The sequence below is a fragment of the Carcharhinus amblyrhynchos genome, unplaced genomic scaffold, assembly GCF_965287045.1.
Source record: "Carcharhinus amblyrhynchos unplaced genomic scaffold, sCarAmb.v2.hapA scaffold_37, whole genome shotgun sequence".
In the NCBI taxonomy this organism is placed as follows: domain Eukaryota; kingdom Metazoa; phylum Chordata; class Chondrichthyes; order Carcharhiniformes; family Carcharhinidae; genus Carcharhinus; species Carcharhinus amblyrhynchos.
This window is the reverse complement of record NW_027649778.1, coordinates 10,167,597-10,190,305: the sequence shown is the minus strand read 5'-3', so window position 1 is coordinate 10,190,305 and position 22,709 is coordinate 10,167,597. Positions and strand designations below refer to the sequence as shown.

At 48.5% G+C, this 22,709-nt stretch overlaps 2 protein-coding genes across 4 annotated transcripts in view; both read right to left on the bottom strand.

The window, feature by feature from the left end:
• Positions 1 to 22,709, bottom strand: part of LOC145362126 (mitogen-activated protein kinase kinase kinase kinase 5-like) — a 166,398-nt gene that overhangs the window by 135,620 nt on the left and 8,069 nt on the right. For 2 of the 3 annotated variants that reach the window (XM_080218178.1, XM_080218180.1), the window contains exons 2-4: positions 21,174 to 21,218; positions 15,271 to 15,364; positions 2,946 to 3,121 (exon numbers count right to left, since the gene is read on the bottom strand). In XM_080218178.1, coding sequence (XP_080074304.1) covers positions 2,946 to 3,050 — 105 coding nt within the window. In that variant the 5' untranslated portion in view covers positions 3,051 to 3,121; positions 15,271 to 15,364; positions 21,174 to 21,218. The remainder of the gene's footprint in view (positions 1 to 2,945; positions 3,122 to 15,270; positions 15,365 to 21,173; positions 21,219 to 22,709) is intronic. The other variant, XM_080218179.1, reaches the window with a different exon arrangement.
• Positions 8,749 to 22,709, bottom strand: part of LOC145362159 (SERTA domain-containing protein 1-like) — a 34,064-nt gene continuing 20,103 nt past the window's right edge. The window contains exons 2-3 of the mRNA XM_080218207.1: positions 15,271 to 15,364; positions 8,749 to 9,559 (exon numbers count right to left, since the gene is read on the bottom strand). Coding sequence (XP_080074333.1) covers positions 8,749 to 9,559; positions 15,271 to 15,364 — 905 coding nt within the window. The remainder of the gene's footprint in view (positions 9,560 to 15,270; positions 15,365 to 22,709) is intronic.

Genomic DNA, 22,709 nt, shown 5'->3' with positions numbered 1-22,709 from the left:
TGAGTATGTAATCCAGGCTGACACTCCCAGTACTGAGGGGATGCTGCAATGTTGGAGATTCTGTGCTTTGGAAGGCATATTAAAACGAGGCTCCGCTCGTTCTCTCAGGTGGACAGAATAGACTCCCTGGCAATTTTAAGGAAGGGTGTCCTGGCCAGTTTTCATACCTTGACCAACATCATCAAAAACAGATCCTTTGCCATCTGTAAAGCAGTTTGTGGTGTCATATAACATGCCGTATTTGAAAGAAAGAAGTAAGGCCGTGAGGTGAAGTGGTTTAGAAAATGAAGGAACAGGTAGGCCTGACATGATGAACAAACCCCAGCTTAGGAGGGAGGGACCGTTAGTTGCACTTTTCAAGGTTAATTAGGGATGGGCTATAAAATGCTGACCTAGCTAACATCAGCAACATCCCATGAAAGAATCAAATAAAAAAAGTTTATCTGGACAGAAGCAACTACTTGGTGAAGTTAAAGGCCCAGAATGACTGGACACTGTGACCTTCTGTTCCCAAAGAGGATTCTCCAAGGGGCTAAAGGCCACTTCATGACCCATGACACCTGAACTTCACACTGGTGCAATGGAATCAGCATGAAGTGAGATAGCTCCCACAACAGAACCAGTCTAAACGGGTAGCATCTGGCACTGATGGCGCAGATTACTGAATAATTCACACCCACCCTACATCTGACTCCTCACTTCCCTCACTAAATGAGGAAGTGAAGGGATCACTGACATTTATTTCTACCAATACTGCAAGTCTATTTTAATTTTGGTAGTGGTGCACACTAATTTATCCCTACTCCTCATTGCCTCCTTCTCCATCTTCCCTCCTCCCACTCTCTCCCCTATCCTTTCTACCCATCTCCCCTCTTTCCCATCCTTTCATTACCTCTTTCAACTCAACTTCCCCATCCCCACTGCCCCTACCTTCCGTCCTAACCTCCTTAACTCTCCTGTCCTACCTTCTCCCTGAACCTCCCTATCTCTTCTGTCCCCACCCTCTCCCTTGACCTCCCTATCGCTCCTGTTTCTACCCTCTCACCTAACCTCCCAATCTTTCCTGCCTCTACCCTCTCCCCTAACCTCCCTATCTCTTCTGTCCCTACCTCTCTCCTAACCTCCCTTTCTCTTCTATCCCTTTTTCTCACCTAACCTCCCTTCTCTTCTGTCCCTACCCTCTCCCCTCAACCTCCCTGTCCCTCCATCCCAAACCCTCCCTATGCCTCCTCTTGCTCCATCGTCCCTCTGTCTCTTTCAACTCAACCTCTCCATCCTTCCTGCACCTAAAACCTTCCTCAAAACTCCCGATCCCACCTGTCCCTACCCTCTCCCTACCCTCTCCCCTGACCTCCCTACATCTCCTGTCCCCAACCTGTGCCCTCAATCTCCCTATCCCTCCTCCTTCCTCATCCTCCCTCTACCTGTTTCAACTCAACCTGTCCCCTCAACCTCCCTGTCCCTCTTTCCCTTGCCCCTCCCCCCCCCCCCCCCATTTCAGCCTCAACACCAAATGTGCATCCACACATCCCCACTCACATTTGGGTATTCTGCTTCGGGTCAGGGTTTGGGTAAGGGAGAGGAGAGAAGGAGCGTGAGGAACTATGAATCTCGCAGGAAACCCCTGACCATCTCCATCTTTTCCCCTCTTCAGTCACTTTTCCCCACAGCTATTACGGTTTTGCCAACCCATTCTGCTTTCAGTCACGCCGGCCTCACAAGCTATCCCCTTGCAGCAGGCAGGTCTGGTCAGCCCATCACACCGTGGGAATTCAGAACAAGCTGAACGACTGTGAGGGCCCTCACAGCTTTTACAGGAACTGTCTTGACTAACCCCAGGTGCTGGATGTTACTCCACTTAAAAACCTGTGCTTTATGAAACCGTTTTTGCCTGTGCTTCTGTGAGTGTGTGAGAATGCTTGATCTGAAACACACCCAATAGATAAAACTTCCTTCCTCAAGTTTGAATGAGAGATCAACCACAACGACTTGTATTCTGCCATAAAATTGAATACAGTAAAATACCCCAAAGCACTTAACCAGGAATGTTATCAGACAAAAGATTTACAATCATAGAATCCTTACAGGAGGCAATTCAGTCCATCAAGCCTGCACTGACAGCAATCCCATTCAAATCCTATCCCCGTAACCCCACATATTTAACCTGCTAACCCTCCAATACTTAAGGGCAATTTAGCATGGTCAATCCACCTAACCCATACATCTTTGGAGTATGGGAGGAAACCGGAGCACCTGGAGGAAACCCACAGGGAGACCGTGCAAGCTCCGCACAGACAGTCACCCGAGGTAGAACTGAACCCGGATCCCACCGTGCTGCCTAATGACAATAAGCCACATAGGAACGATGGCCAAATCTTGGTCAAAGGAAGGTTTCAAGGAGCGTCCAGGAAGGAGGAGAGAGATAGAGGGGTGGGAGGGTTAGGGAGGGGATTCCAGAGTTTAGGGTTGATTGTCAAAGGTGAGGCAAATTAAATAAGGGATGTTCAGGAGGCCAGAATTTGAGGAGTGCAGAGATATGCAAAGGCTATGGGGCTGGGAGGGAAGGGGGGGAAACAAGACCAGGGAGGGAAACAAACTGAAATGTGAGAATTTAAAAGCAGCGTGAGTGATTCGACGGACAGTGTAGGGGAGCGGAGCAGAGGAGATGATGGGTGAGTAGGACTTGATATGAGTTAGAACACGGGCAGCAGACAAGCGCTGTCATATCCGAGTAGAGTGGAACTCAACCAGACGCTTCAACACAAGACTTTGCAAGGTAGAGGCTGTCATTTCAAATGTACCATCTGAGAGATCGACAATCCCTGTCACTGAGTCCATGCAGCCCAGATTATTTCAATAATCAAGCTACAGTATGTCCTGGAGACTTCCTCAGCATGCATCACCCTGAAAGTTGCACTGCAGCCCGGACCATTCCTGGGTCTTACCTTGTAAACCTCCCCATAGGTGCCTCCGCCGACTCTCTGTATAATCTCAAAGTCATCCTGTGGGTTCTTGGAGGAGATATCTAAGGCCGCCTGATTCGCGTTCATTGTTCGACCATCAGCACCAACAGTAAGCGCATTTCATACTTTCACACGCTCTCTGCGTCCCCCAACAGCAGCTGAAATAAAGATTTTCACGTGTGTTCATTTCCTGTTCAGGGGACTGGGAACGCCCCACAGTGTCTCACTGCCCTCTACTGGCACTGGGTAGGACACTTCCCCACGCCGCCTGTTTCCTCTCGACTCCATTTTATCCCCATTGGTCCAGTCCCCTCTACCCCTCCAACCGTCCACACTTTGATTTTGATTTATCACTGTCACATGCATTGGGATGTAGTGAGAAGTAGTGCTTCCTGCACGCCGAACAGACAAAAACATACTGTTCATAGGGTAAATAGGAGAGGAGGAAAGGAGAGGGTGAAGAATAGCATGTTACAGCTTAGGGTGTAGAGAAAACTCAGCTTAATATGAGCCAGGTCTATTCAAAAGTCTGATGGCAGCGGGAAGAAGTTGTTCTTGAGTCGGTTGGTAGGTGTTCTCAGACTTTTGTATCTTTTTCCCGGCGGAAGAGTATGCTTCCATATCTCACAATATTACCTCCCTGCAGACGCTAGCTGACATTCCCGCCTGCACCCCCCCCCCCCATTCTTTCACATGACATCCCTAGGTAGGTCCAGCCTTCTTGAACCTGCTACAGTCCCTATGCTGTAGGTATACCCTCAGTGCTGTTAGGGAGGGAGTTCCCAGATTTTGACCCAGCGACAGTGAAGGAGCGGCCAATATATCTCCAACCACTGTGCCACCGGACAGCCCTCATTGATGAAGTGCCATGAACAATACAAATGTGGAATTCTTAATTCCTATGTTACTCTTGAATGTAGTAAGAAGTCTCACAACACCAAGTTAAAGTCCAACAGGTTTATTGGGTAGCACAAGCTTTGAAAGTGTCGATCCTTCTTCAGGTGAACCTGATGAAGGAACGACACTCCGAAAGCTTCTGCTACCCAATAAACCTTTTGGACTTTAACCTGGTTTTGTGAGACTTCTTACTGTGCTTACCCCAGTCCAACGCTGGTATCTCCACATAATTACTCTTGAGCATCATAGAACAAACCCCAGTTTTACAGTAATGAATTCTTAATTCCTGTGTTACACTTTAGATATAGCAATAGTGATTCTGAGCGTCCCTTTAATAGCACTAATGAAGGCATTGGCTTTCAGTAGCTTGCTTCCCACGGAGGTCTTCTTTCTTTCTCTCTAAGCAGACTCCTGTTCACGCTTGTAGCGCCCACAAATTAATGGGCATCCCAGAAAAGGCTCTTTAGACTAGTGGTGTGCTCTGCCCACACTACCTCAGATATCACCCGATCAGACTGGTACTTTCGATTTGACACAGCACGTTTACTGTGGCCCAGCAAGATGGTTCTTCTTCACTATTACTTTGAAATGGAATCTGACACTCCTTCTGTCACAGACCGCATACCAGATGTATATCTGGAACCTCATGATGTGAAGAGAGCTCCCTCCTGTGGTTCTCCAAACTCCCCCAACTAACTCATCCCATAGTTTTTGTGATGGACTTTTTCCCCACCGAGCCTATCAGTTGGATCTGTATCCATCCCCAAATAGTGGCAGTAGTGTATGGTCACCCACCGAGGTGAACCCCCTCCCCAGGAAATCTTCACCTCACGTTTATTATGTGTTTTCAATCTATACTGCAGATGCCTTCAGTTACCATTTCCATTCCATCTGCAGCCCAACATACAGATAGCTATGCCCAAGGACAGCGACTGAGGGGCAGCCCTATAAACCAAGCTGTGCTTTCTGCCTCTGGAACACAAGCACACATCCCTTGCCTCTCCCTGTAGCTGGGGTACACCCAATGATTCCTCCTGTAGCATGCCCCGGGTACCCTTGGACTGCCTCCTATCTCTGACTGCTAACTGTGAGGTCCACATAGTCCCTGTGCTCTGACTCCTTTCCGTATAGGACCTAGACTGCTTCTACTCTCTGTGTTCCACCACGGCTACAGGAGATTCTGACTGCAAGCTACAGATGTAGGGTTTGGGACTTTCAGAGTTCCCATTGCCCTGATGACTCAGGACCACTGTGTCCCTTCCCAAACTACACCCCCCTCTCACTTTTAAGGCTCTGTACAACCTATTCCTCTGAATCACATCAATAACTCCCCCTCCCTATTCCAGAGTCTACATGCATCCTTTTCTATTCAAACATCTGCTAGCCCTTTGCCCCTGCCTTGTCATTGTTTCATATACCCTTGTTGAGCTCCAGTTCCCAATTCTAGGACTACTCTGTGCCTTCCATTGTTCCCTGTCACCCCCTCCCCTTCCATTGTGCCCCTACACAGCCTTTCTTCCCCATTGCCCCCCCCCCTGCCCCCATCCTTCCCTTCTGTTCTGCATTCCCACCCTCCCCTCACAGCCTACCCCAGGTCAAAATGAGAGTTCTGCCTAAGTACCACTGCACAGTGGTGTCCTTGTGGCACCCCTGCACTCCCAAACCCTGGGCACAATACTGGACAGTATCTGAAAAGTGGAGCTCTGCATGAGGACCACAGCACAGTTGTGTCCTTCAAGCCAACGTAGTCAAAGACTGGGAGCAGGCCACCCTACAGCCCAAATAGTGTGGCCTCACAGGAAGACTGGAGTTGTGGCATGAACCTCCATCTGAGAGCCAGCTATACTGCAAAGCTCAATCTGCCATCTTTCCATCCATCTGGAAGCAGCATAAAATCATAGAATCCCTATGGTGCAGAAAGACACCATTCAGCCCATCCAGTCTGTAACAACTCTCCCACTGAGCATCCCATCCAGACCCTATCCCCATAATCTCATGTATTGACCATGCTAATTCTACATATCTTGGGATACTAGGAGCAATTTAGTAATGGTTAATCCAGCTAATCTAAACCAAAGAGGTTCTGTCCAGGTTGCAACGTTTATTCCCAACTACACTATTTTGACCAGAACTTTTATACCATCAACCTGCAAGGGTGATTTTTCTTTGCGTGACTATCTCATCATGGAAGTCAATTCTACAGGAAGAATGAATTCTTCAGCCCATCAGCCTCCGTGAAGGAATACATTTCTGTACTTTGATTCTGGACTCTAGACACATACAAAATAGTAATTATTTTCCATGGTCTTTGCCCATGTAAATCTTTCTCTATCCCTCTTTACTGTTGTAGTGCACAGGGGGCTATATAACGACCCTCACCCCCACCAAGTGTAGGCACGATGGCACAGTGGTTAGCACTGCTGCCTCAGTGCCAGGGACCCAGGTTCGATTCTCAGCCTTGCATCACTGTCTGTGTGGATTCTGCCCATTCTCCTAGTGTCTGTGTGGGTTTCCTCCAAGTGCTCCAGTTTCCTCCCATAGTCTGAAAGACGTGCTAGTTAGGTGCATTGGCCACGCTAAATTCTCCCTCAGTGTATCAGAACAGGCACCGGAGTGACTAGGGATTTTCACAGTAGCTTCAGTGCAGTGTAAATGTAAGCCTACTTGTGATACTAATTAAATAAACTTCTTAAACTTTAGAGTTCAGCCCATCTGGAGTTTACTGTGAAAAATCACTGAATGTGGGCACGCTCAGAGAGACCTCACCACCACACTCAATAACTGACAGGAGTCAGAGAAACAGCACAGCAAACATCAAAAGGAAAAGGTTTATTGTTCTTAAATTAATTCTGTTAAGCTCAAAAGCGGCACAATGTCATTTAATTATGAGTTAATGCTGATAAAATACAGGCATGGAAGAAATCAGGACCTGAATGATCCACTTATGAACTGACCTAGGGCAGAGGAGAGGGGAGAACAATAGAACAAACCCCAGCTTCACAGTAATGCTTCCATGATCCTTTGGTGCCTGTCCTCAGTCTCTGGTGGCTTCTGTTCCTTTACATCCTCTAAATCTCCAAGATCCTCCAAGATCTTGCTTGACTGCTCAATAAATAAATGAGTGGACCTCCCTTGGTCATGAAGTTCAAAACTGGCACACTCTGCCTGCAGTGTGTGCCAGGGACAGTCTGCACCCATACCACCTCCATCATGGAAATGGCATGATGAATGTCCATTTTACATTAAAGTTACTGCATTGAAAAGTTACAAAGCCATCATAGTCAAAAAAAAAATCAGCAACAGGGAAGAGGTGAACATGGTGAATAATCCCAAAGGAAAGGAGGATAAACAGTTAGGGCCTGTGGAACCTCATGGCCTAGGGTAAATCAGGATCTGTGGAACCTCGTAGCCTAGGGGGAGACCAGGGCCTGCAAAACTCTTGGGAGAATCAGGGATTGTGGAAACCATACCCCAGGAGGAGATCAGGGCCTATGGAACCTCATATCCTAGGGAGGATCAGGGTCAGATCCTGCAGAACCTTGTACCCTTGGGAGAATCAGGGATTGTGGAAACCATATCCCTGAGAGAATCAGCACCTTCAGCAGAGAGGAAAAAAACCTATGAGAAATAAATCAAAATGGCTTAGCTTCTGCACCTAGGCCCGTGAGCCAAAGTTATCAAGCTACATGTTACCGTCCAGGATTAACTTAGGCATGCAGGAGAACAAATATATATATATAATCTTCACATTAACATAGATACAGAAAGTTCAAACTCGAGATGATATCTAAGAACGAGTGGCCACTCTGAAGCCCTGGGTTGAGTTTGATAACAGAAGGACTTACAATCTGCCTGAATACCTCAGACTGTGCAGTGGGAAAATAATCAGCGTCCGCCAAGCTTGAGCTGCCATCCCAGAAATAGTCAGAGCCTTTAGAAGGGCAAAAGAGAGCACGTAAGCTCTAACCAGGCATTAGAAATAAAGGGATGGAATTTTTCAATTCTTTCATGGGATGAGAGCATCGCTGGCTTAGCCAGCATTTGTTGCCCAACCTCAGTTGCCTTTGAGAAAGCGATGCCTCCTTGAAGTATTGCAGTGTAGGCACGTTACATGCACAAAACATCTGCCAGCTGGTTGCCATCTTGCCCTCAGAAGAAAAGCATACTCCCAGTGGTTTTAAAGTGAGGACTCTACAGAAGTGTTTAGAGGCCAGAAAACTCTGCAGAGAGAGAGAGAGAGAGAGAGAAATAGAAAGGAAGTGGAACAGTAGCCCAGAGCATTATTGTGCAAGTGTGGCAGGTTTTGGGAAACACCAGTTAATCTCATTACCTAGTGATCCTTTCCCCCCACAACCGTAATGCTGAGACACAACTAGGTTAGTCTGTGTTGTGTTTCTGCAGCTCAGAGGAACTTCTATTCACTGCGAGCATCTCCACATCAGGCACAGAGGATCGCACCCTCTCTTCAGGGCTATAAGGAATATTACAGCACAGAAACAGGCCATTCAGCCCAACTAGCTCATGCCAGTGTTTGTGCTCCACACAAACTTCCTCCCACTGAACTTCATCTCATACAATCAGCATAACCTTGTATTCCTTCTCCCCCCTTTGCACAAATATCGCTTCAACCATATAGACATAGTACATGAACAAAACGCCTGCCAGCAGATGTTGGATGCCATCAGAAGAAAGCATGGATCCCAATGGCTTTAAAGTTAGGACTCTACAGAAGTGTTTCAAGACTAGAAAACTCTGCAGCGAGAAAGATAGATAGAAAGGGGGTGGAACAGTAGCCCAGAGAGTTATTGTGCAAGTGTTGCAGGTTTCGGGAAACACTATTTAATGTTTCAAAGTCTTCATAAGGGAATAAAGTCCCCTGCGCGGACCATCAACCGACAAGGAGGTCCATCAGATTCTCCAGCTCAGTAAAGTCTGTCCGGCTGTTGTGGGCCTTTGTTGAAGGGGAGCTTCGTGTAGGTTTGATGGGCTGGCTGGTGGAACAGGCCCCGCTGGGAAAGCCCTGCTGGACATCATACATGGAGGTGTCAATATCCTCAAAAATTGCATCAAGGGAACCGTCAATTAGAAAGTCATCTGAGTCGGCGATTTCAAAGGCTGCAAAGATAGAGTCAGGAGGCCTGGGCTCTGCCCGGGGGTCCAGGCTTGCTGGTTTCAGCGGCAAGAGGTGGTCATCCTCGGGAGGAGCCTGGCCTGGCGGAGGGCTCAGGTCCTCCACAAAATCCAGGTCCTGGAGGATGGTGGAGATGGCGGAGGACAGCGAGCTGTCATTACCCGAGAGGAGGCAGAAGGGCGCCTCGGTGAGGCTTGGCGGTGATGCCCCGGCAAGGTTGTTGTTAAGGTCAGCGGTGGTCTCCGTTCCCGGCTTTGAGACGGCCACCACCTGGTTGGCAATGCTGGTGGGTTGCTCGGGCGGCTGTGCTGGCTCCGGACAGCTGGTGGGCATCTCGCTGTGGCCACTCTCCTGGTGGATCTCCGCCTGTAGCCTGCGCAGTGTATTAGCAATCAGTACTGAGCGGTGTAGGTTGCGTTCAGCCAACACACAGTTCTGGTGCAGTTTGAACAACGAGAGATCAAGCAGTGTGCCACAGTGGAAGGATTGTGGGACACACTCAATCACAGGCTGCCCGCCACTGTCATCTTCATGGCGTTTCCGCTTCACTCCTTTACCGAGTGGGAACCTGAACAAAATAAAAAATACAAAAAGCGTTCATCAGCAACCAAAGCAAAAAAATGCCAAAAATCTGCAGCAGGTTCAGATAGCATCTTTGAATCAAGACAGAGTGTTTACACATCAATTCACACCCTTCCACGCAACCTAGGGAACTTGTAAAACAAGTACAAAGCCACGGACAAACGAAGACAAGGGAATGAAAAAAAATAAAAAGGGACAGATTTCTAAAACAGAAATTTCTGTAAATACCCAGTAGGTTTGGCAGCATCTGTGGAAAATCAAGGAGACACAGTAAGAAGTCTCACAACACCAGGTTAAAGTCCAACAGGTTTATTTGGTAGCAAAGGCCACTAGCTTTCAGGGTTTTGCCCCTTTGTCAGGTGAGTGGGGAGTTCTGATCACAAACAGGGCATATAAAGGCACACAGGCAGTTTACAGAATACTGATTAGAATGTGAGTCTTTACACCCAATCAAGTCTTAAAGGTGCAGACAATGTGAGTGGAGACAGCATTAAGAGGTTAAAGAGATGTGTATTGTCTCCAGACAGGACAGTAAGAGAGATGTTGCAAGCCCAGGCAAGTCATGGAGGTTACAAATAGTGTGACATGAACCCAAGATCCCGGTTGAGACTGCCCTTGAAGGGTCTTTCTTGAAGGCTCAGCGATTTTTAAAAATTTTTCACATGAAGGTTGTAAAGTTCCTATTCGAAAGATAAGGTGATGTTCCTCAAACTTTCACTGAGCTTCACTGGATTGGTGTAGGAAGCCAAGGGCAGAGAGTACAAAGTGGGAGTGAGGAAGGAGAATGCAGTAATTGTAAAGATTTACAACCAGTTAGTATGTAATGAACTACAATGTATATTTATCTACTCGTAAATAAACCAGAGTACTTTCACAATGTAAACCCAGCCCTAGGGTCTACTCTGACTGCACGTGACCCTCCCAGTTAAAGGGGCCAGCTATCAGAGAGCTAGAGTGGTAAATGATCAGAAACTCAGGGTCACAATTGCAGACTGACTTAGAGGTGTTTTGCAAAACGGTCACCCAATCGGGGTTTGGTATCCCCAAGGTAGAGATTACCACATCATGAACAGCAAGTGCAGTACATCAGGTGAATCGCTGTTGTACCCATTAGGGTTTTTGGGGTTCTGGACAGTGGTAAGGAAAGAGGGAAAAAGGTCAGTTACAACGAATAACGAAGAAGGTTTCTTGTTTGAAAGTTCTATCCTTTCAATGAGAACACGGAGAACAGAACCCACCCTCCCGACAGCATGGCAACCAAAGCAGTCCATGACAGACTCCAGTGCACCCAGCCATCAGTTTATGACTTAGACTCCAGTCTGTGTCAAAGTAACTCAGTTAAGGTGCTAGAACTAGTACCAGAGAAGGATCAGTCATGGATGAGTGGAAACTTCCTCCAATAAATGGCTGAATAGACAGAAGCCATTGGTCCCTGCCGCTTACTTCATTTCCTTGTCACCAATTTCATCCCTCTTCCTGGCCACTGTGAGGCCAAACTAAACTCTTCACAATGTTGGCACCCTATCTGAGTCAGTACTGAGCTTCCGATCCCTGTTCCATCAGCAGCATGCCCGCTTTCACCTCTGTCCGTACCTCAACTCATTAGCTGTTGAAACTCTCATTATTGCTGTCATCACTTTCATGCTTCAATGTGCCAAAGCATATGTGGCTAGCCACCCCACCTCTGAAGTTCAGCTCATCCAGAACTCTGTTGTGTCCTGGGGAGGGGGGCAGCTCGGTGGGTAGCACTGCTGCCTCATAGCACCAGGAACCTAGGTTTGATTCCAAGCTTGGGTGGGTTTCATCCGGGTGCTCTGGTTTCCTCCCACTGTCCAAAAGCCATGGTGGTTCGGTGCATTGACCATGCTGAATCCTCCCTCAATGTACCTAACAGTCGACTAGAGGATTTTCACAGTAATTTCGTTGCGGTGCTGGTGTGAGCCTACTTGTGACACTAATAAAGTAGAGAGATTCTTCCCGCTTAGAAAGGATAGCAGGACTAGAGGGGACAGCCTCAAGATAAGGGGGGGGGGGGGGGGTGCCAGTTTAGATCAGAGTTGTGGAGGAACTTCTTCACTCAAAGGGTGGTGAATCTCTGGAATTCTCTGCCTCTTGAAGTGGTGGAGGCTACTACCTAAATATATTTAAGTCACGGGTAGATAGGTTTTTGATGGACAGGGGAATTAAGGGTTAGGGGGAGAAAGCAGGAAAGTGGAACTGATCCACTTCAGATCAGCAGTGACCTTATTGAATGGTGGGACAGGCTCGAAGGGCTAGATGGCCTACTCCTGCTCCTATTTCTTACGTTCTTATGTTCTAACTCTCACCAAGTCCTGTTTGCCCATCTCCCTGACCTACACTGACTCCCATCCATCAATACATCAAAGTTAAAATCCCCACCCTCTTGTCCCAATCTCTCGTGACCACGTTCCTCCCCGATCTCTAACTTCCTGCAAAACTCAACATTCCTCTAATTGGGGCCTTTCTTGAATTCCCCACTTCCTTCGCCCCAGCTTTTGTATCGTTGCCTTCAGGTAGCTAGGACCTAAGCTTTGTAATTCTCTCCTTAAACCTCTCCACCTCACTTTCTTCCTTTCAGGTGCTCCTTAAAATGCACCACTTTTGGTCACCTGTTTACTTCTTTGGCTTGGTATTATTTTTTGTTTGATTGACAGACTACTGGAGCACCTTGGAATGTGTTGTTAAAGGAGCTTTACAAATCCCTGGTTCCAGCCGCTCCTTGATGTCCAATGAGCCACACTGAACTTTGTACACGCTGGTGAGGACAGAACCCTGCAGAATAACCATGAAACTGGCTCATAGGCAAACTATTACTTTGATTCCTGCACCTCAGAATGGGGGCCACCAACTCTTGTTGGTCTGAGGATGTTGAGTCTATGTAATGTTTAGGCTGGATCAGGAAGATGTGGCAGATTTCCTTCCCAAGCAACATTAAATGACCTAGTTAGGCTTTAAGCTACAATCTGTCAACATTCATTGTTAATTTTCATTACCTACCTAAAAAGAAATCAAAATTGAATTTAATTTCACAATCTGCCATGGCAGCATATGATTTTATGAGCTCCAACTTGCTAGCCCATAAGGCCATAAAGTATAAGAACAGAATTAGGCCATTTGGCCCATTGAGTCTGCTCTGCCACTCAATCATGGCTGATATGTTTCTCGACCCCATTTTCCCACCTCTTGCTGTAACCTTTGAGCCCCTTACCAATCAAGAACCTATCTCCATCTTAAATACACTCAGTGACTTGGCCTTCATGGCCTTCTGTGGCAATAAATTCCACGGATTTGTCACCCTCTGGTTGAAGAAATTTCTCCCAGTAAGAAAACAACCAGGCTACTGTGCCCCAAAGGAAGACTTGCATTGAAATTGCAATTTCCATGACCACCGAATGTCCCAAGTATTTAACAGCCAACGAAATACTTTTTTAAAAATGTCATTGCTGCTGTAATTTAGGAATTACAGCAGCCAATTTATGCACAGCAAACTTCCACAAAATAGCAACGTGATGCTAACCGGGTGATCTGTTTTTGTGATGTCGAGAGATGAATATTGGCCAGAACACTGAGGTGAACTCCCTTGCTCTTTTTTGTAATAGTGCCATAGGATCCAGTTACATCCAAGAATGCAGACAGGCTCTCACCGCTCTCTACCATCTCACCGAAATGCAGCACCTCCGGAAGTACAGTATTCCTTCTGCACTGTATTGGCATGTCAACCTGGATTTTATGCTAAGGTCCTGGAAACTGTCTTGAGCACATAAGCTTCCGATCAGAGGCTACCCACACTGAGCCATAGCTGAAACTGTGGGGCACCTAGTGGATTTTTAAATCATTAGATGTGACATCCAAGAAAGTCTTGTCTGTCCACTGGGATCTAAATGATGTTATTGCAATCTCAGGAGGGCTTGGCACCTTCGGCTGGAAGGTCCCTGCCCCATTCATGAAGCAAGTTCGGAAGCAGGTGGGGGGATAGATTGCAAGAAACGCACAAGCAACACCGCCGTCCACCCCCCCGCCCCCCCCCCCCCCCCAACTCCACTCCACACACCCGCCCCCCCACCCCCCCCAACTCCACTCCACACACCCGCCCCCCCACCCCCCCCCCCAACTCCACTCCACACCCCCCCCCACCCCCCCCCCCAACTCCACTCCACACCCCCCCCCACCCCCCCCCCAACTCCACTCCACACCCCCCCCCCACCCCCCCCCCCAACTCCACTCCACACCCCCCCCCACCCCCCCCCCAACTCCACTCCACACCCCCCCCCCCACCCCCCAACTCCACTCCACACCCCCCCCCACCCCCCCCAACTCCACTCCACACCCCCCCCCACCCCCCCCAACTCCACTCCACACCCCCCCCCACCCCCCCCAACTCCACTCCACACCCCCCCCCCCCACCTCAACTCCACTCCACACCCCCCCCCCACCTCAACTCCACTCCACAACCCCCCCACCCCCCCCCAACTCCACAACCCCCCCCAACTCCACTCCACACCCCCCCCAACTCCACTCCACACCCCCCCCCAACTCCACTCCACACCCCCCCCCAACTCCACTCCACACCCCCCCCCAACTCCACTCCACACCCCCCCCCAACTCCACTCCACACCCCCCCCCCAACTCCACTCCACACCCCCCCCCCAACTCCACTCCACACCCCCCCCCAACTCCACTCCACACCCCCCCCCAACTCCACTCCACACCCCCCCCCCAACTCCACTCCACCCCCCCCCCCAAAACTCCACTCCACCCCCCCCCCCCAACCCACCCCCCCCCCCAACTCCACTCCACCCTCCACCCCCCCCCCCAACTCCACTCCACACACCACCCCCCCCCCCCAACTCCACTCCACCCCCCCCCCCACTCCACTCCACCCCCCCCCCACTCCACTCCCACCCCCCCCCCCCACTCCACTCCACCCCCCCCCCCCCACTCCACTCCACCCCCCCCCCCCACTCCACTCCACACCCCCCCCCCCCACTCCACTCCACACCCCCCCACCCCCACTCCACTCCACACACCCCCCCCCCCCCCACTCCACTCCACACACCCCCCCCCCACTCCACTCCACACACCCCCCCCCCCCCCCCACTCCACTCCACACACCCCCCCCCCCCCCACTCCACTCCACACACCCCCGCACCCCCCCCCCCCCCCTCCCCGCAGGAATGGGTAGCCATTAACCACTGGGTCTATAACAAAAACTGAAAATGCTGGACTGGCCCAGCAGGTCAGGTAGCATCTGTGGAGAGAGGAATGGAGTTAACGCTTCGAGTTTGTGTGGCTTCCTCAGAGCTAGCTCTTACCCGCTGTGCACAAGAACACATTCTGTGGCCAAAGGTTCTTATCTTTGCTTAAAGGGTGGCACCAAAGCATAGTGGTTAGCACTACTGCCTCACAGCGCCAGAGACTCCATTTCAATTCTTGGCTTAGGTCACTGTCCGTGCAAAGTCTACACATTCTCTCCGTCTGCATGGGTTTCCTCTGGGTGCTCTGGTTTCCTCCCACAGTCTGAAAGATGTGCTGGTTAGGTGCATTGAACATGCTAAATTCTCCCTCAGTGTGCCCGAACAGGTGCCAGAGTGTGGCGACTTGGGGATTTTCACAGTAACTTCATTGCAGTGTTAATGTAAGCCTGACTTGTGACATTAATTAATAAACTTTACGCACCTGATGGCAGCCATTGGTCTCTTCCAAGAGATCGTCTCACAAGCTGGGGAGGTGTTTGTGCTTCTCACGCCCTGTCTGCAGAACCATTCAACACCTAGAAAGGAAGGAGAAAATTTAGATTAGCTCAGGCTCAATTACAAAGAAAGCCCAGAGAAATAGGCCATTTAATCCAATGAATCAATGTTGACTTTTCTGCTCTATATAAGCTTCCTTTGGTCCTATATGATATAAGCCAATCAGTCTACCTTTTCACCCTTACCTAACTTTCCCTGAAATATATTTATGCTGCTTACCTCACTTACTCTCTGTGGTGACGAGTTCTACACTCTTACTGTCTGAGTTACGAAGTTTCCATTGAATTCCCTAGTGGATTGATTAGTGACTGTTTTATATTTATTTTCCCTCGTGAAAACTTCATCCCAGTGTCTAACCCATCAAACCTCTTCATAATTTTAGAGGCATCTATTAAGTCACCCCCTTTATTTTCTCCTTTCAAGAGAAAAGAACCCCAGTTTCTCCCAATTCTCTATTTTACATCAATCTCTGTTTTAATGACTCCTAAATATTGACCCAATTGGAGACCTCAAAACTCTCAGTGAAAAGTTACAGACAGAAGAAATGGGGTTATTCACCCATTGGTGCTGAAAGCAAATAAGGGGTAATTAATGTCTCCTAGGGTCTGAGATTGCCCTCATGAACTGGAGAAAGGCCCGTACAATTCACAAAGGGAACATCAGAACAAGAAGATTACAAACCCAGTAGTTCTAGGCAGTGGACAACATTCTTATCTCAACGTCAGGAGGTCCTGGGTTCGAGTCTCACTATGTCAACTTGAGCACAAGAATCCAGGCAGGACTTTGGGGGGAGTGGGGGTACGCGCTGCATTGTTGGAGATATTGCCTTTCAGGTAAAATATTAAACATTATTAAATATTGGGGCGGCATGGTAGCACAGTAGTTAGCACTGCTGCTTCACAGCTCCAGGGACCTGGGTTCGATTCCTGGTTCGGGTCACTGTCTGCGTGGAGTTTGCACATTCTCCTTGTGTCTGCGTGGGTTTCCACTGGGTACTCCGGTTTCCTCCCACAGTCCAAAGATGCGTGGGTTAGGTTGATTGGTCATGCTAAATTGCCCCTTACTGTCCTAAGATATGTAGGTTAGAGGGATCAGCGGGTAAAATACGTATGGATATGGAGGTAGGGCCTGGGCGGGATTGTGGTTGGTGCAGATTCGATGGGCCGAAGGCCTCTTTCTGCACTGTAGGGTATTTATGATTCTAAGTCCACCTGAATTTCCTTGACTGACTTTGGGAGTTGGAAAGAAGTTTGCCAGATCGCTTCCTCCCTAAATTATTAACCATGGCATGGACTCGAACATCACAATCTAGCATGACATTCAAGTACCCTACTAAGCGAGTGCAGCACTGTCCAGGATGAGTGAAAACATTAAACCAAGGCTCTGTCTGCCCTCTCAGGTGGATGTAAAAGATCCCACAGCACAATTTCTAAAAGGAACTGGGGAGCTCTCTCCGGTGATGCCGGAAATATTTATCCCTCAAGTCAACGTCACAGAAAATAACCATTATCTGATTATCTCTTTGCAGTTTGTGGGAGCTTGCTGTGTGTAAATTGGCTGCCACGTTTCCCACTTCACAACAAATGGCTACATTTCAAAAGTATAAAGCTGTGAAGCACTTTGGGATATCGAGGCTGTGAAAACTGTGATATAAATGAGAAACAAAGTGTCTTGAAACCAGTAACGCACAAAGGTTAGGTTTTCACCGATTGTAGGATGAAATGATAAGGGAGGAGCTCTTGGTAAAAGTTAGAGTTACAATGGAAGACGTTACGACCAGAAGGTATTGCTTTTTGACACTGTAAACATGCAAGGATGGCATTAACTCATTGCTGTCCCCTTGCTTCTAAATCCTCAGCATCAACACCAAGAGGTTAACGTGCCTCTTCTTTCGTCTATCCTCCCCATAAAACACTAAGAGCAGTTTGCAGTGACTCCCCCACCCTCACTTACCCCCCCTTCAACAATTGCAACTTGGGGTTACTGTGCTTCAGGTGCCATAGAGAGCTCACTGATCAGACACAACCATTTCACACTCTTCAGTTGTCACAGCCACTGGATGCTGTGTTACTGAATAAAGACTAGCAGAAGTATCTCTTTCCCCTGATTATTCTGTGCTATATATTGGAGCAGTAGTAGAGTGTATTACCCCTTTAACTTGTTCCTACTGTCCTGTGTACAGTACCAAATAAGAAATCTCTACATTCTTGATAAGCCTGTCCTACAACCCAGGATAACCTCAAGCAGCACAGTGGCACAACTGCCTCACAGCACCAAGGACCCAGGTTCAATTCCAGCCTCAGGTGACTGTGTGCACAGAGCTCACGCGACCTCCCCATGTCTGCGTGGGTTTCCACCGGGTGCTCCGGTTTCCTCCCACATTGCAAAGATGTGTGGGTTAGGTAGATTGGCCAAGTTAAATTGCCTTAGTGTCAGGGGGATTAGCAGGGTAAAATCGTGGGGCTATGGGTTTGAGGCCTGGGTGGGATTGTGGTCAGTGCAGGCTCGATGGGCTGACTGGTCTCCTTCTGCAGTAGAGGGATTCTATGATTTTTAGTCTGATTCCTGGTCTATACAGATTTGTCACTTAGCATGGTACCTAGATTCCAGCCCAGTGATCCCTGATGACAAGTGTCAGGGTGAAGCCAAGTCTTAGTTACTCCTACTGTCCATTCCCAGTCAGATTCCAGGATGCAAAGGTGTGACTCTGCAGAGGGATCTGGATAGGCTGAGCGAGTGGGCGACGACCTGGCAGATGGTGTATAATGTTAGCAAGTGTGAGGTTATCCACTTTGGCAGAAATAATAGTAGGAGCGATTACTATTTAAAAGGCGAAAAGCTGCAGCGTGCTATTGTGCAGAGGGACCTCGGGGTCCTTGTGCACAAGTCACAAAAACCCAGTCTGCAAGTGCAGCAGGTGTTCAAGAAGGCGAATGAAATGTTGGCCTTTATAATGAGGGAGATAGAATATAAAAGTAGGGAGGTCTTGCTGCAGCTGAACAGGGCACTGGTGAGGCTGCAGCTGGAGTACTGTGTGCAGTTTTGGTCGCCGCACTTGTGCAAGGATATATTGGCCTTGGAGGGAGTGCAGAGGAGGTTCACTAGGCTGATACCGGAGTTGAGGGGGTTGGACTATGAAGGGAGACTAAATAGACTGGGTCTGTACTCGTTGGAGTTTAGAAGGATGAGGGGGGGATCTTATAGAGACGTATAAGATAATGAAAGGGATGGATAGGGTAGAGGTAGAGAGATTCTTTCCGCTTAGAAAGGATAGCAGGACTAGAGGGCACAGCCTCAAGATAAGGGCAGGGCAGTTTAGATCGGAGTTGAGGAGGAACTTCTTCACTCAAAGGGTGGTGAATTTCTGGAATTCTCTGCCCGTTGAAGTGATGGAGGCTACTGCACTAAATATATTTAAGTCACGGGTAAATAGGTTTTTGATAGACATGGGAATTAAGGGTTATGGGGAGAAAGCGGGAAAGTGGAACTGATCCACTTCAGATCAGCCATGATCTTATTGAATGGCAGGGCAGGCTCGAAGGGCTAGATGGCCTACTCCTGCTCCTATTTCTTATGTTCTTATGTCTCGAGGCCATACTTCTCACTGGGCCTTTCAAGCCACTGAGAGCTCTGTACATTTATATGCACTCGAATGTCGAGAAGCTGGAGACCCCCTCCCCAATTCTAACCCCCAACATACCTGATTCCTGAGGTGTCAGCCATATCTCAATGGGTGGAACTCCTGCTTCTAGTCAAACCACTGAGAGGTCAAGTACCTACCCCAGAGAGTTGAGCACAAAATCCAGGCTGATGTTTAACTGCTGTATAGAGGGGAGTGCTGCACTGACAGATGTGCTGCCCGTCAAATGGGCATTAAAACAAGGCTCTAACTTTCCAACAAAAATAAAAAATGCTGGAAAAGTAAAATCAGAAGACCTGGCAGCATCTGTGGGGAGAGAAAATAATCAATGTTTGGTTAATGCTGTTCTTCCTCTCCACAGATGGTGATGCTGAGTTTTTCTAGCATTTTCTGTTTTTGTTTCAGATTTCCACAGCGTTTTGCTTTATTTTCTTCGGCATAGTGGTTAGCACTACTGCCTCTCAGCACCAGGGAACCGGGTTCAATTCCTAGCTTGGGATTACTGACTATGCACGTTTTCCCTATGTCTACATGGGTTTCCTGCAGGTGCTTTGGTATCCTCTACACATCACTGGACACTAAGGGGCAACTTATCATGGCCAATCTACCTAACCTGCACGTCTTTGGACTATGAGATGAAACCGGAGCATCCCTACAATGCAGAAGGTGGCCTTTCGGGCCTTCAGATGCTGGTTAGGCACATTCACTACGCTAAATTCTCCTCAGTGTACCCAAACAGGTGTCGGAGTGTGGTAACGAGGGGATTTTCATAGTAACTTCATTGCTGTGTTAATGTAAGCCTATGTGTGACACTAATAAATATTCCTAATTTTCCACTGAGGTGGACATTAAAAGGATCCCATATTACCATAGAGAGGAGTTCTCCCCATTGTCCTGGCCAATATTTTTACCTCAAATCAACATCACTAAAACAGTGTCTCAGTGCTGATTGTGTGAGCTTGCTGTGCACAAATTGGGTGCCTGTAGTTCTTGTCTTGAAACAGTGACTAACACTTGGAGTTCTTCATCAGCCTTACAGCACTTTGAGATAGCCAGACCCCGCCCCCCCCTCCCAGGTGTAGAGGTGGGCAGCATGGCAGCTGCTGCCTCACAGTGCCAGGGACCCAGGTTGAATTCCTGGCTTGGGTCACTGTCTGTGTGGAGTCTACACGTTCTCCCCGTGCCTGTGTGCGTTTCCTCCCACAGTCTGAAAGATATGCTGGTCAGGTGCACTGGCTATGCTAAATTCTCCCTCTGTACCCAAACAGGTGCCGGACTGTGGCAACTAGGTGATTTTCACAGTAACTTCATTGCAGTGTTAATGTAAGCCTACTTGTGACACTAATAAATAAACTTTAAAACCTGTCGGGACAGGGGGAGGGAGGCCAGGAAAGACAGATACACTACCCGTTGTTAACAGCCACCAGTTCCAATAATTACAAATCGCTTGATTCTCAGTCCCAATGTTCAGATCCTGATATCACCCAGAGATTCAGGAGTGTGACTCATACAGATGCCTTGAAAACATAATAATGCAACTAGCGGAATAGTGCTAACCATAGTGAGGGAGTGACAATCAGACCAGGAAACAGAACAGCCAGAAAACTGGAGGTTTTCAGAGACAGTGAGAAGGGGGCTAAATAAAACAATCTGAACTAGCCAGACACTTCCCTCTACTGGGGCATGAAGAGCGGGCTTTCACCCACCCCCCTCCACTTAGTGGCCATGGATGGGGGTGGAAGCTGTCCAGCTTAAACCTACCCCCATCAAAGTGATATCTCCACTCGACCGATTCCCGGAGATGTGTCAAACTGGACTTACAAAGCAAGTGATAAATAAAACCTGGGACAAAGAATTAAAAAAAAACTCCCGCTCCATGGGATGGGGAAACCCGAATCCCCATTCTCAGCATTAGGAAGCAGAGGGGGAGAGAGAGAGAGAGAGATGGCCAGTCTTGATCACAACCCCCAAACACAGCTTGGGAACGACCACCAAAAGTCGTCTCTTAGGAGATCTAGAAAGAAGCAGCCGAGTTAAGGAACAAGAGCCCCTGCCACTTCATTCCCTGAAATACAGCAGGGAAACAGACCGTTCGGCCCAACTCATCGGTGCTAGCGTTTTACGCTTCCCCTTTCTACATGCTAGCTTCCACTTAAACAGGTCGAGACCATTAAAAGCAGTCTACCTACCTGTCAGGGATGCCCCTAGCTGCCTGGATCCGTGCCGACTGGTTCCTGTCAGAGAGGGAGAGAGAGCAGCTGAGAGAGAGAGAGAGAGAGACTCCCACCAAATCACATGATATAGAGTAAAGCCAGCCCACACACACAGGAAGTGAAACAGAAAGTTAAGAAGCCATGATCCCACCCCTCCAGCAGTCTGCAGCCACTCGCTGATTTTTACTGCTCCACTGACGGCTGCTTACAGCACCTCCCACTCCCCAAGGAAGGAGGGGGGGATAGGAGATGGTTTTAAAACTCCATATCCCTCCCGAATTGTATCCTCAAGCCGGCTGGCTGCATCCAAATCAGACTCGGTGACCCACTTTCTGACAAGCTTCATTGCAAAATGTCCAAAATCCACTCAGGGCACAGAGAGGTTAAGGGTTCCAATCCCTCCCTCCCTCCCTCCCTCCCTCCCTCCCCTCCGTACCCACCGCGGTTCGTCAATTCTTAAAATGCAAGCACAGTTTGGCACCAAACAAAAAAAAACTGGGTGCCAGCCTCCTTTCTCCCAGCCTGGCGTGACTCCAAGTCCCTGGGGGCACCTCTGCACTACAAGTAATAAAACAGCTGCCCGCAAATATCAAAACCACTAGGGATCAGAGCAGTGGAGATATTGCAGGGACAGAGTTGAGGGGGGAGCGCAAGGAGTTAATGGGACAATTGCGATTTGGAACTGAAGGAGGAGGCAGGGACCAAGTGGGGGCTGAAAGCAACCTACACGTGAGTCACAGCTGACTCATCCCAGGTCACGACAATCAGAGCAGGACAGTTAAAAAAAAATCAGCCCAGTGAGAGAGTGTTCATGGCTGAGGCAGATAGATCCTTGCTGGCTGAGAGATATAGAATCCCTACAGTACAGAAGGCGGCATTCGGCCCATTGAGTCTGCACCAATTCTCACAGAATATCTTATTCAGGCCCTATCCCTGTAACTCCACATATTTAACCCACTAATCGCCCTAATCTACACATCTTTGGACGTTAAGGGGCAATTTAGCATAGCCAATCCCACCTAACCTACACATCTTTGAACACTAAGGGGCAATTTAGCATGGACAATCCCACCTAACCTGTACATGTCTTTGGGGCGATTTAGCATCTCTTTTAGTGTGCCAACCAAATAAACGACATCAAATTAACTTAGGGACAACTCAAAAAGAGGGGAACTGCCCAAAACAAACATCAAAGTGGAAAAAAAACTTAAAATATCAAATTAAAATGTGATTAGAGGAGTCAATAATACATCCCAGTACCTGAGGTGCACAATGGGCACAAAAGGCATCAACCGTGCCCTCGGACACTGCATACTCCTTTTCCAGGTATACCTGACTGTGAATATAGCCACGGTAGAGGGGCAGACAGTCAGGTTGGATGATCCCCCTTGATCACCCACTGCCTGAACCTGTTGATGGAATGCCTTGCTAAGCCCAGGAGCAGGTTAAGGGACAATTTAGCATGGCCAATCCACCTAATCTGCACATCTCTGGACAGCAAGGGGCAATTTA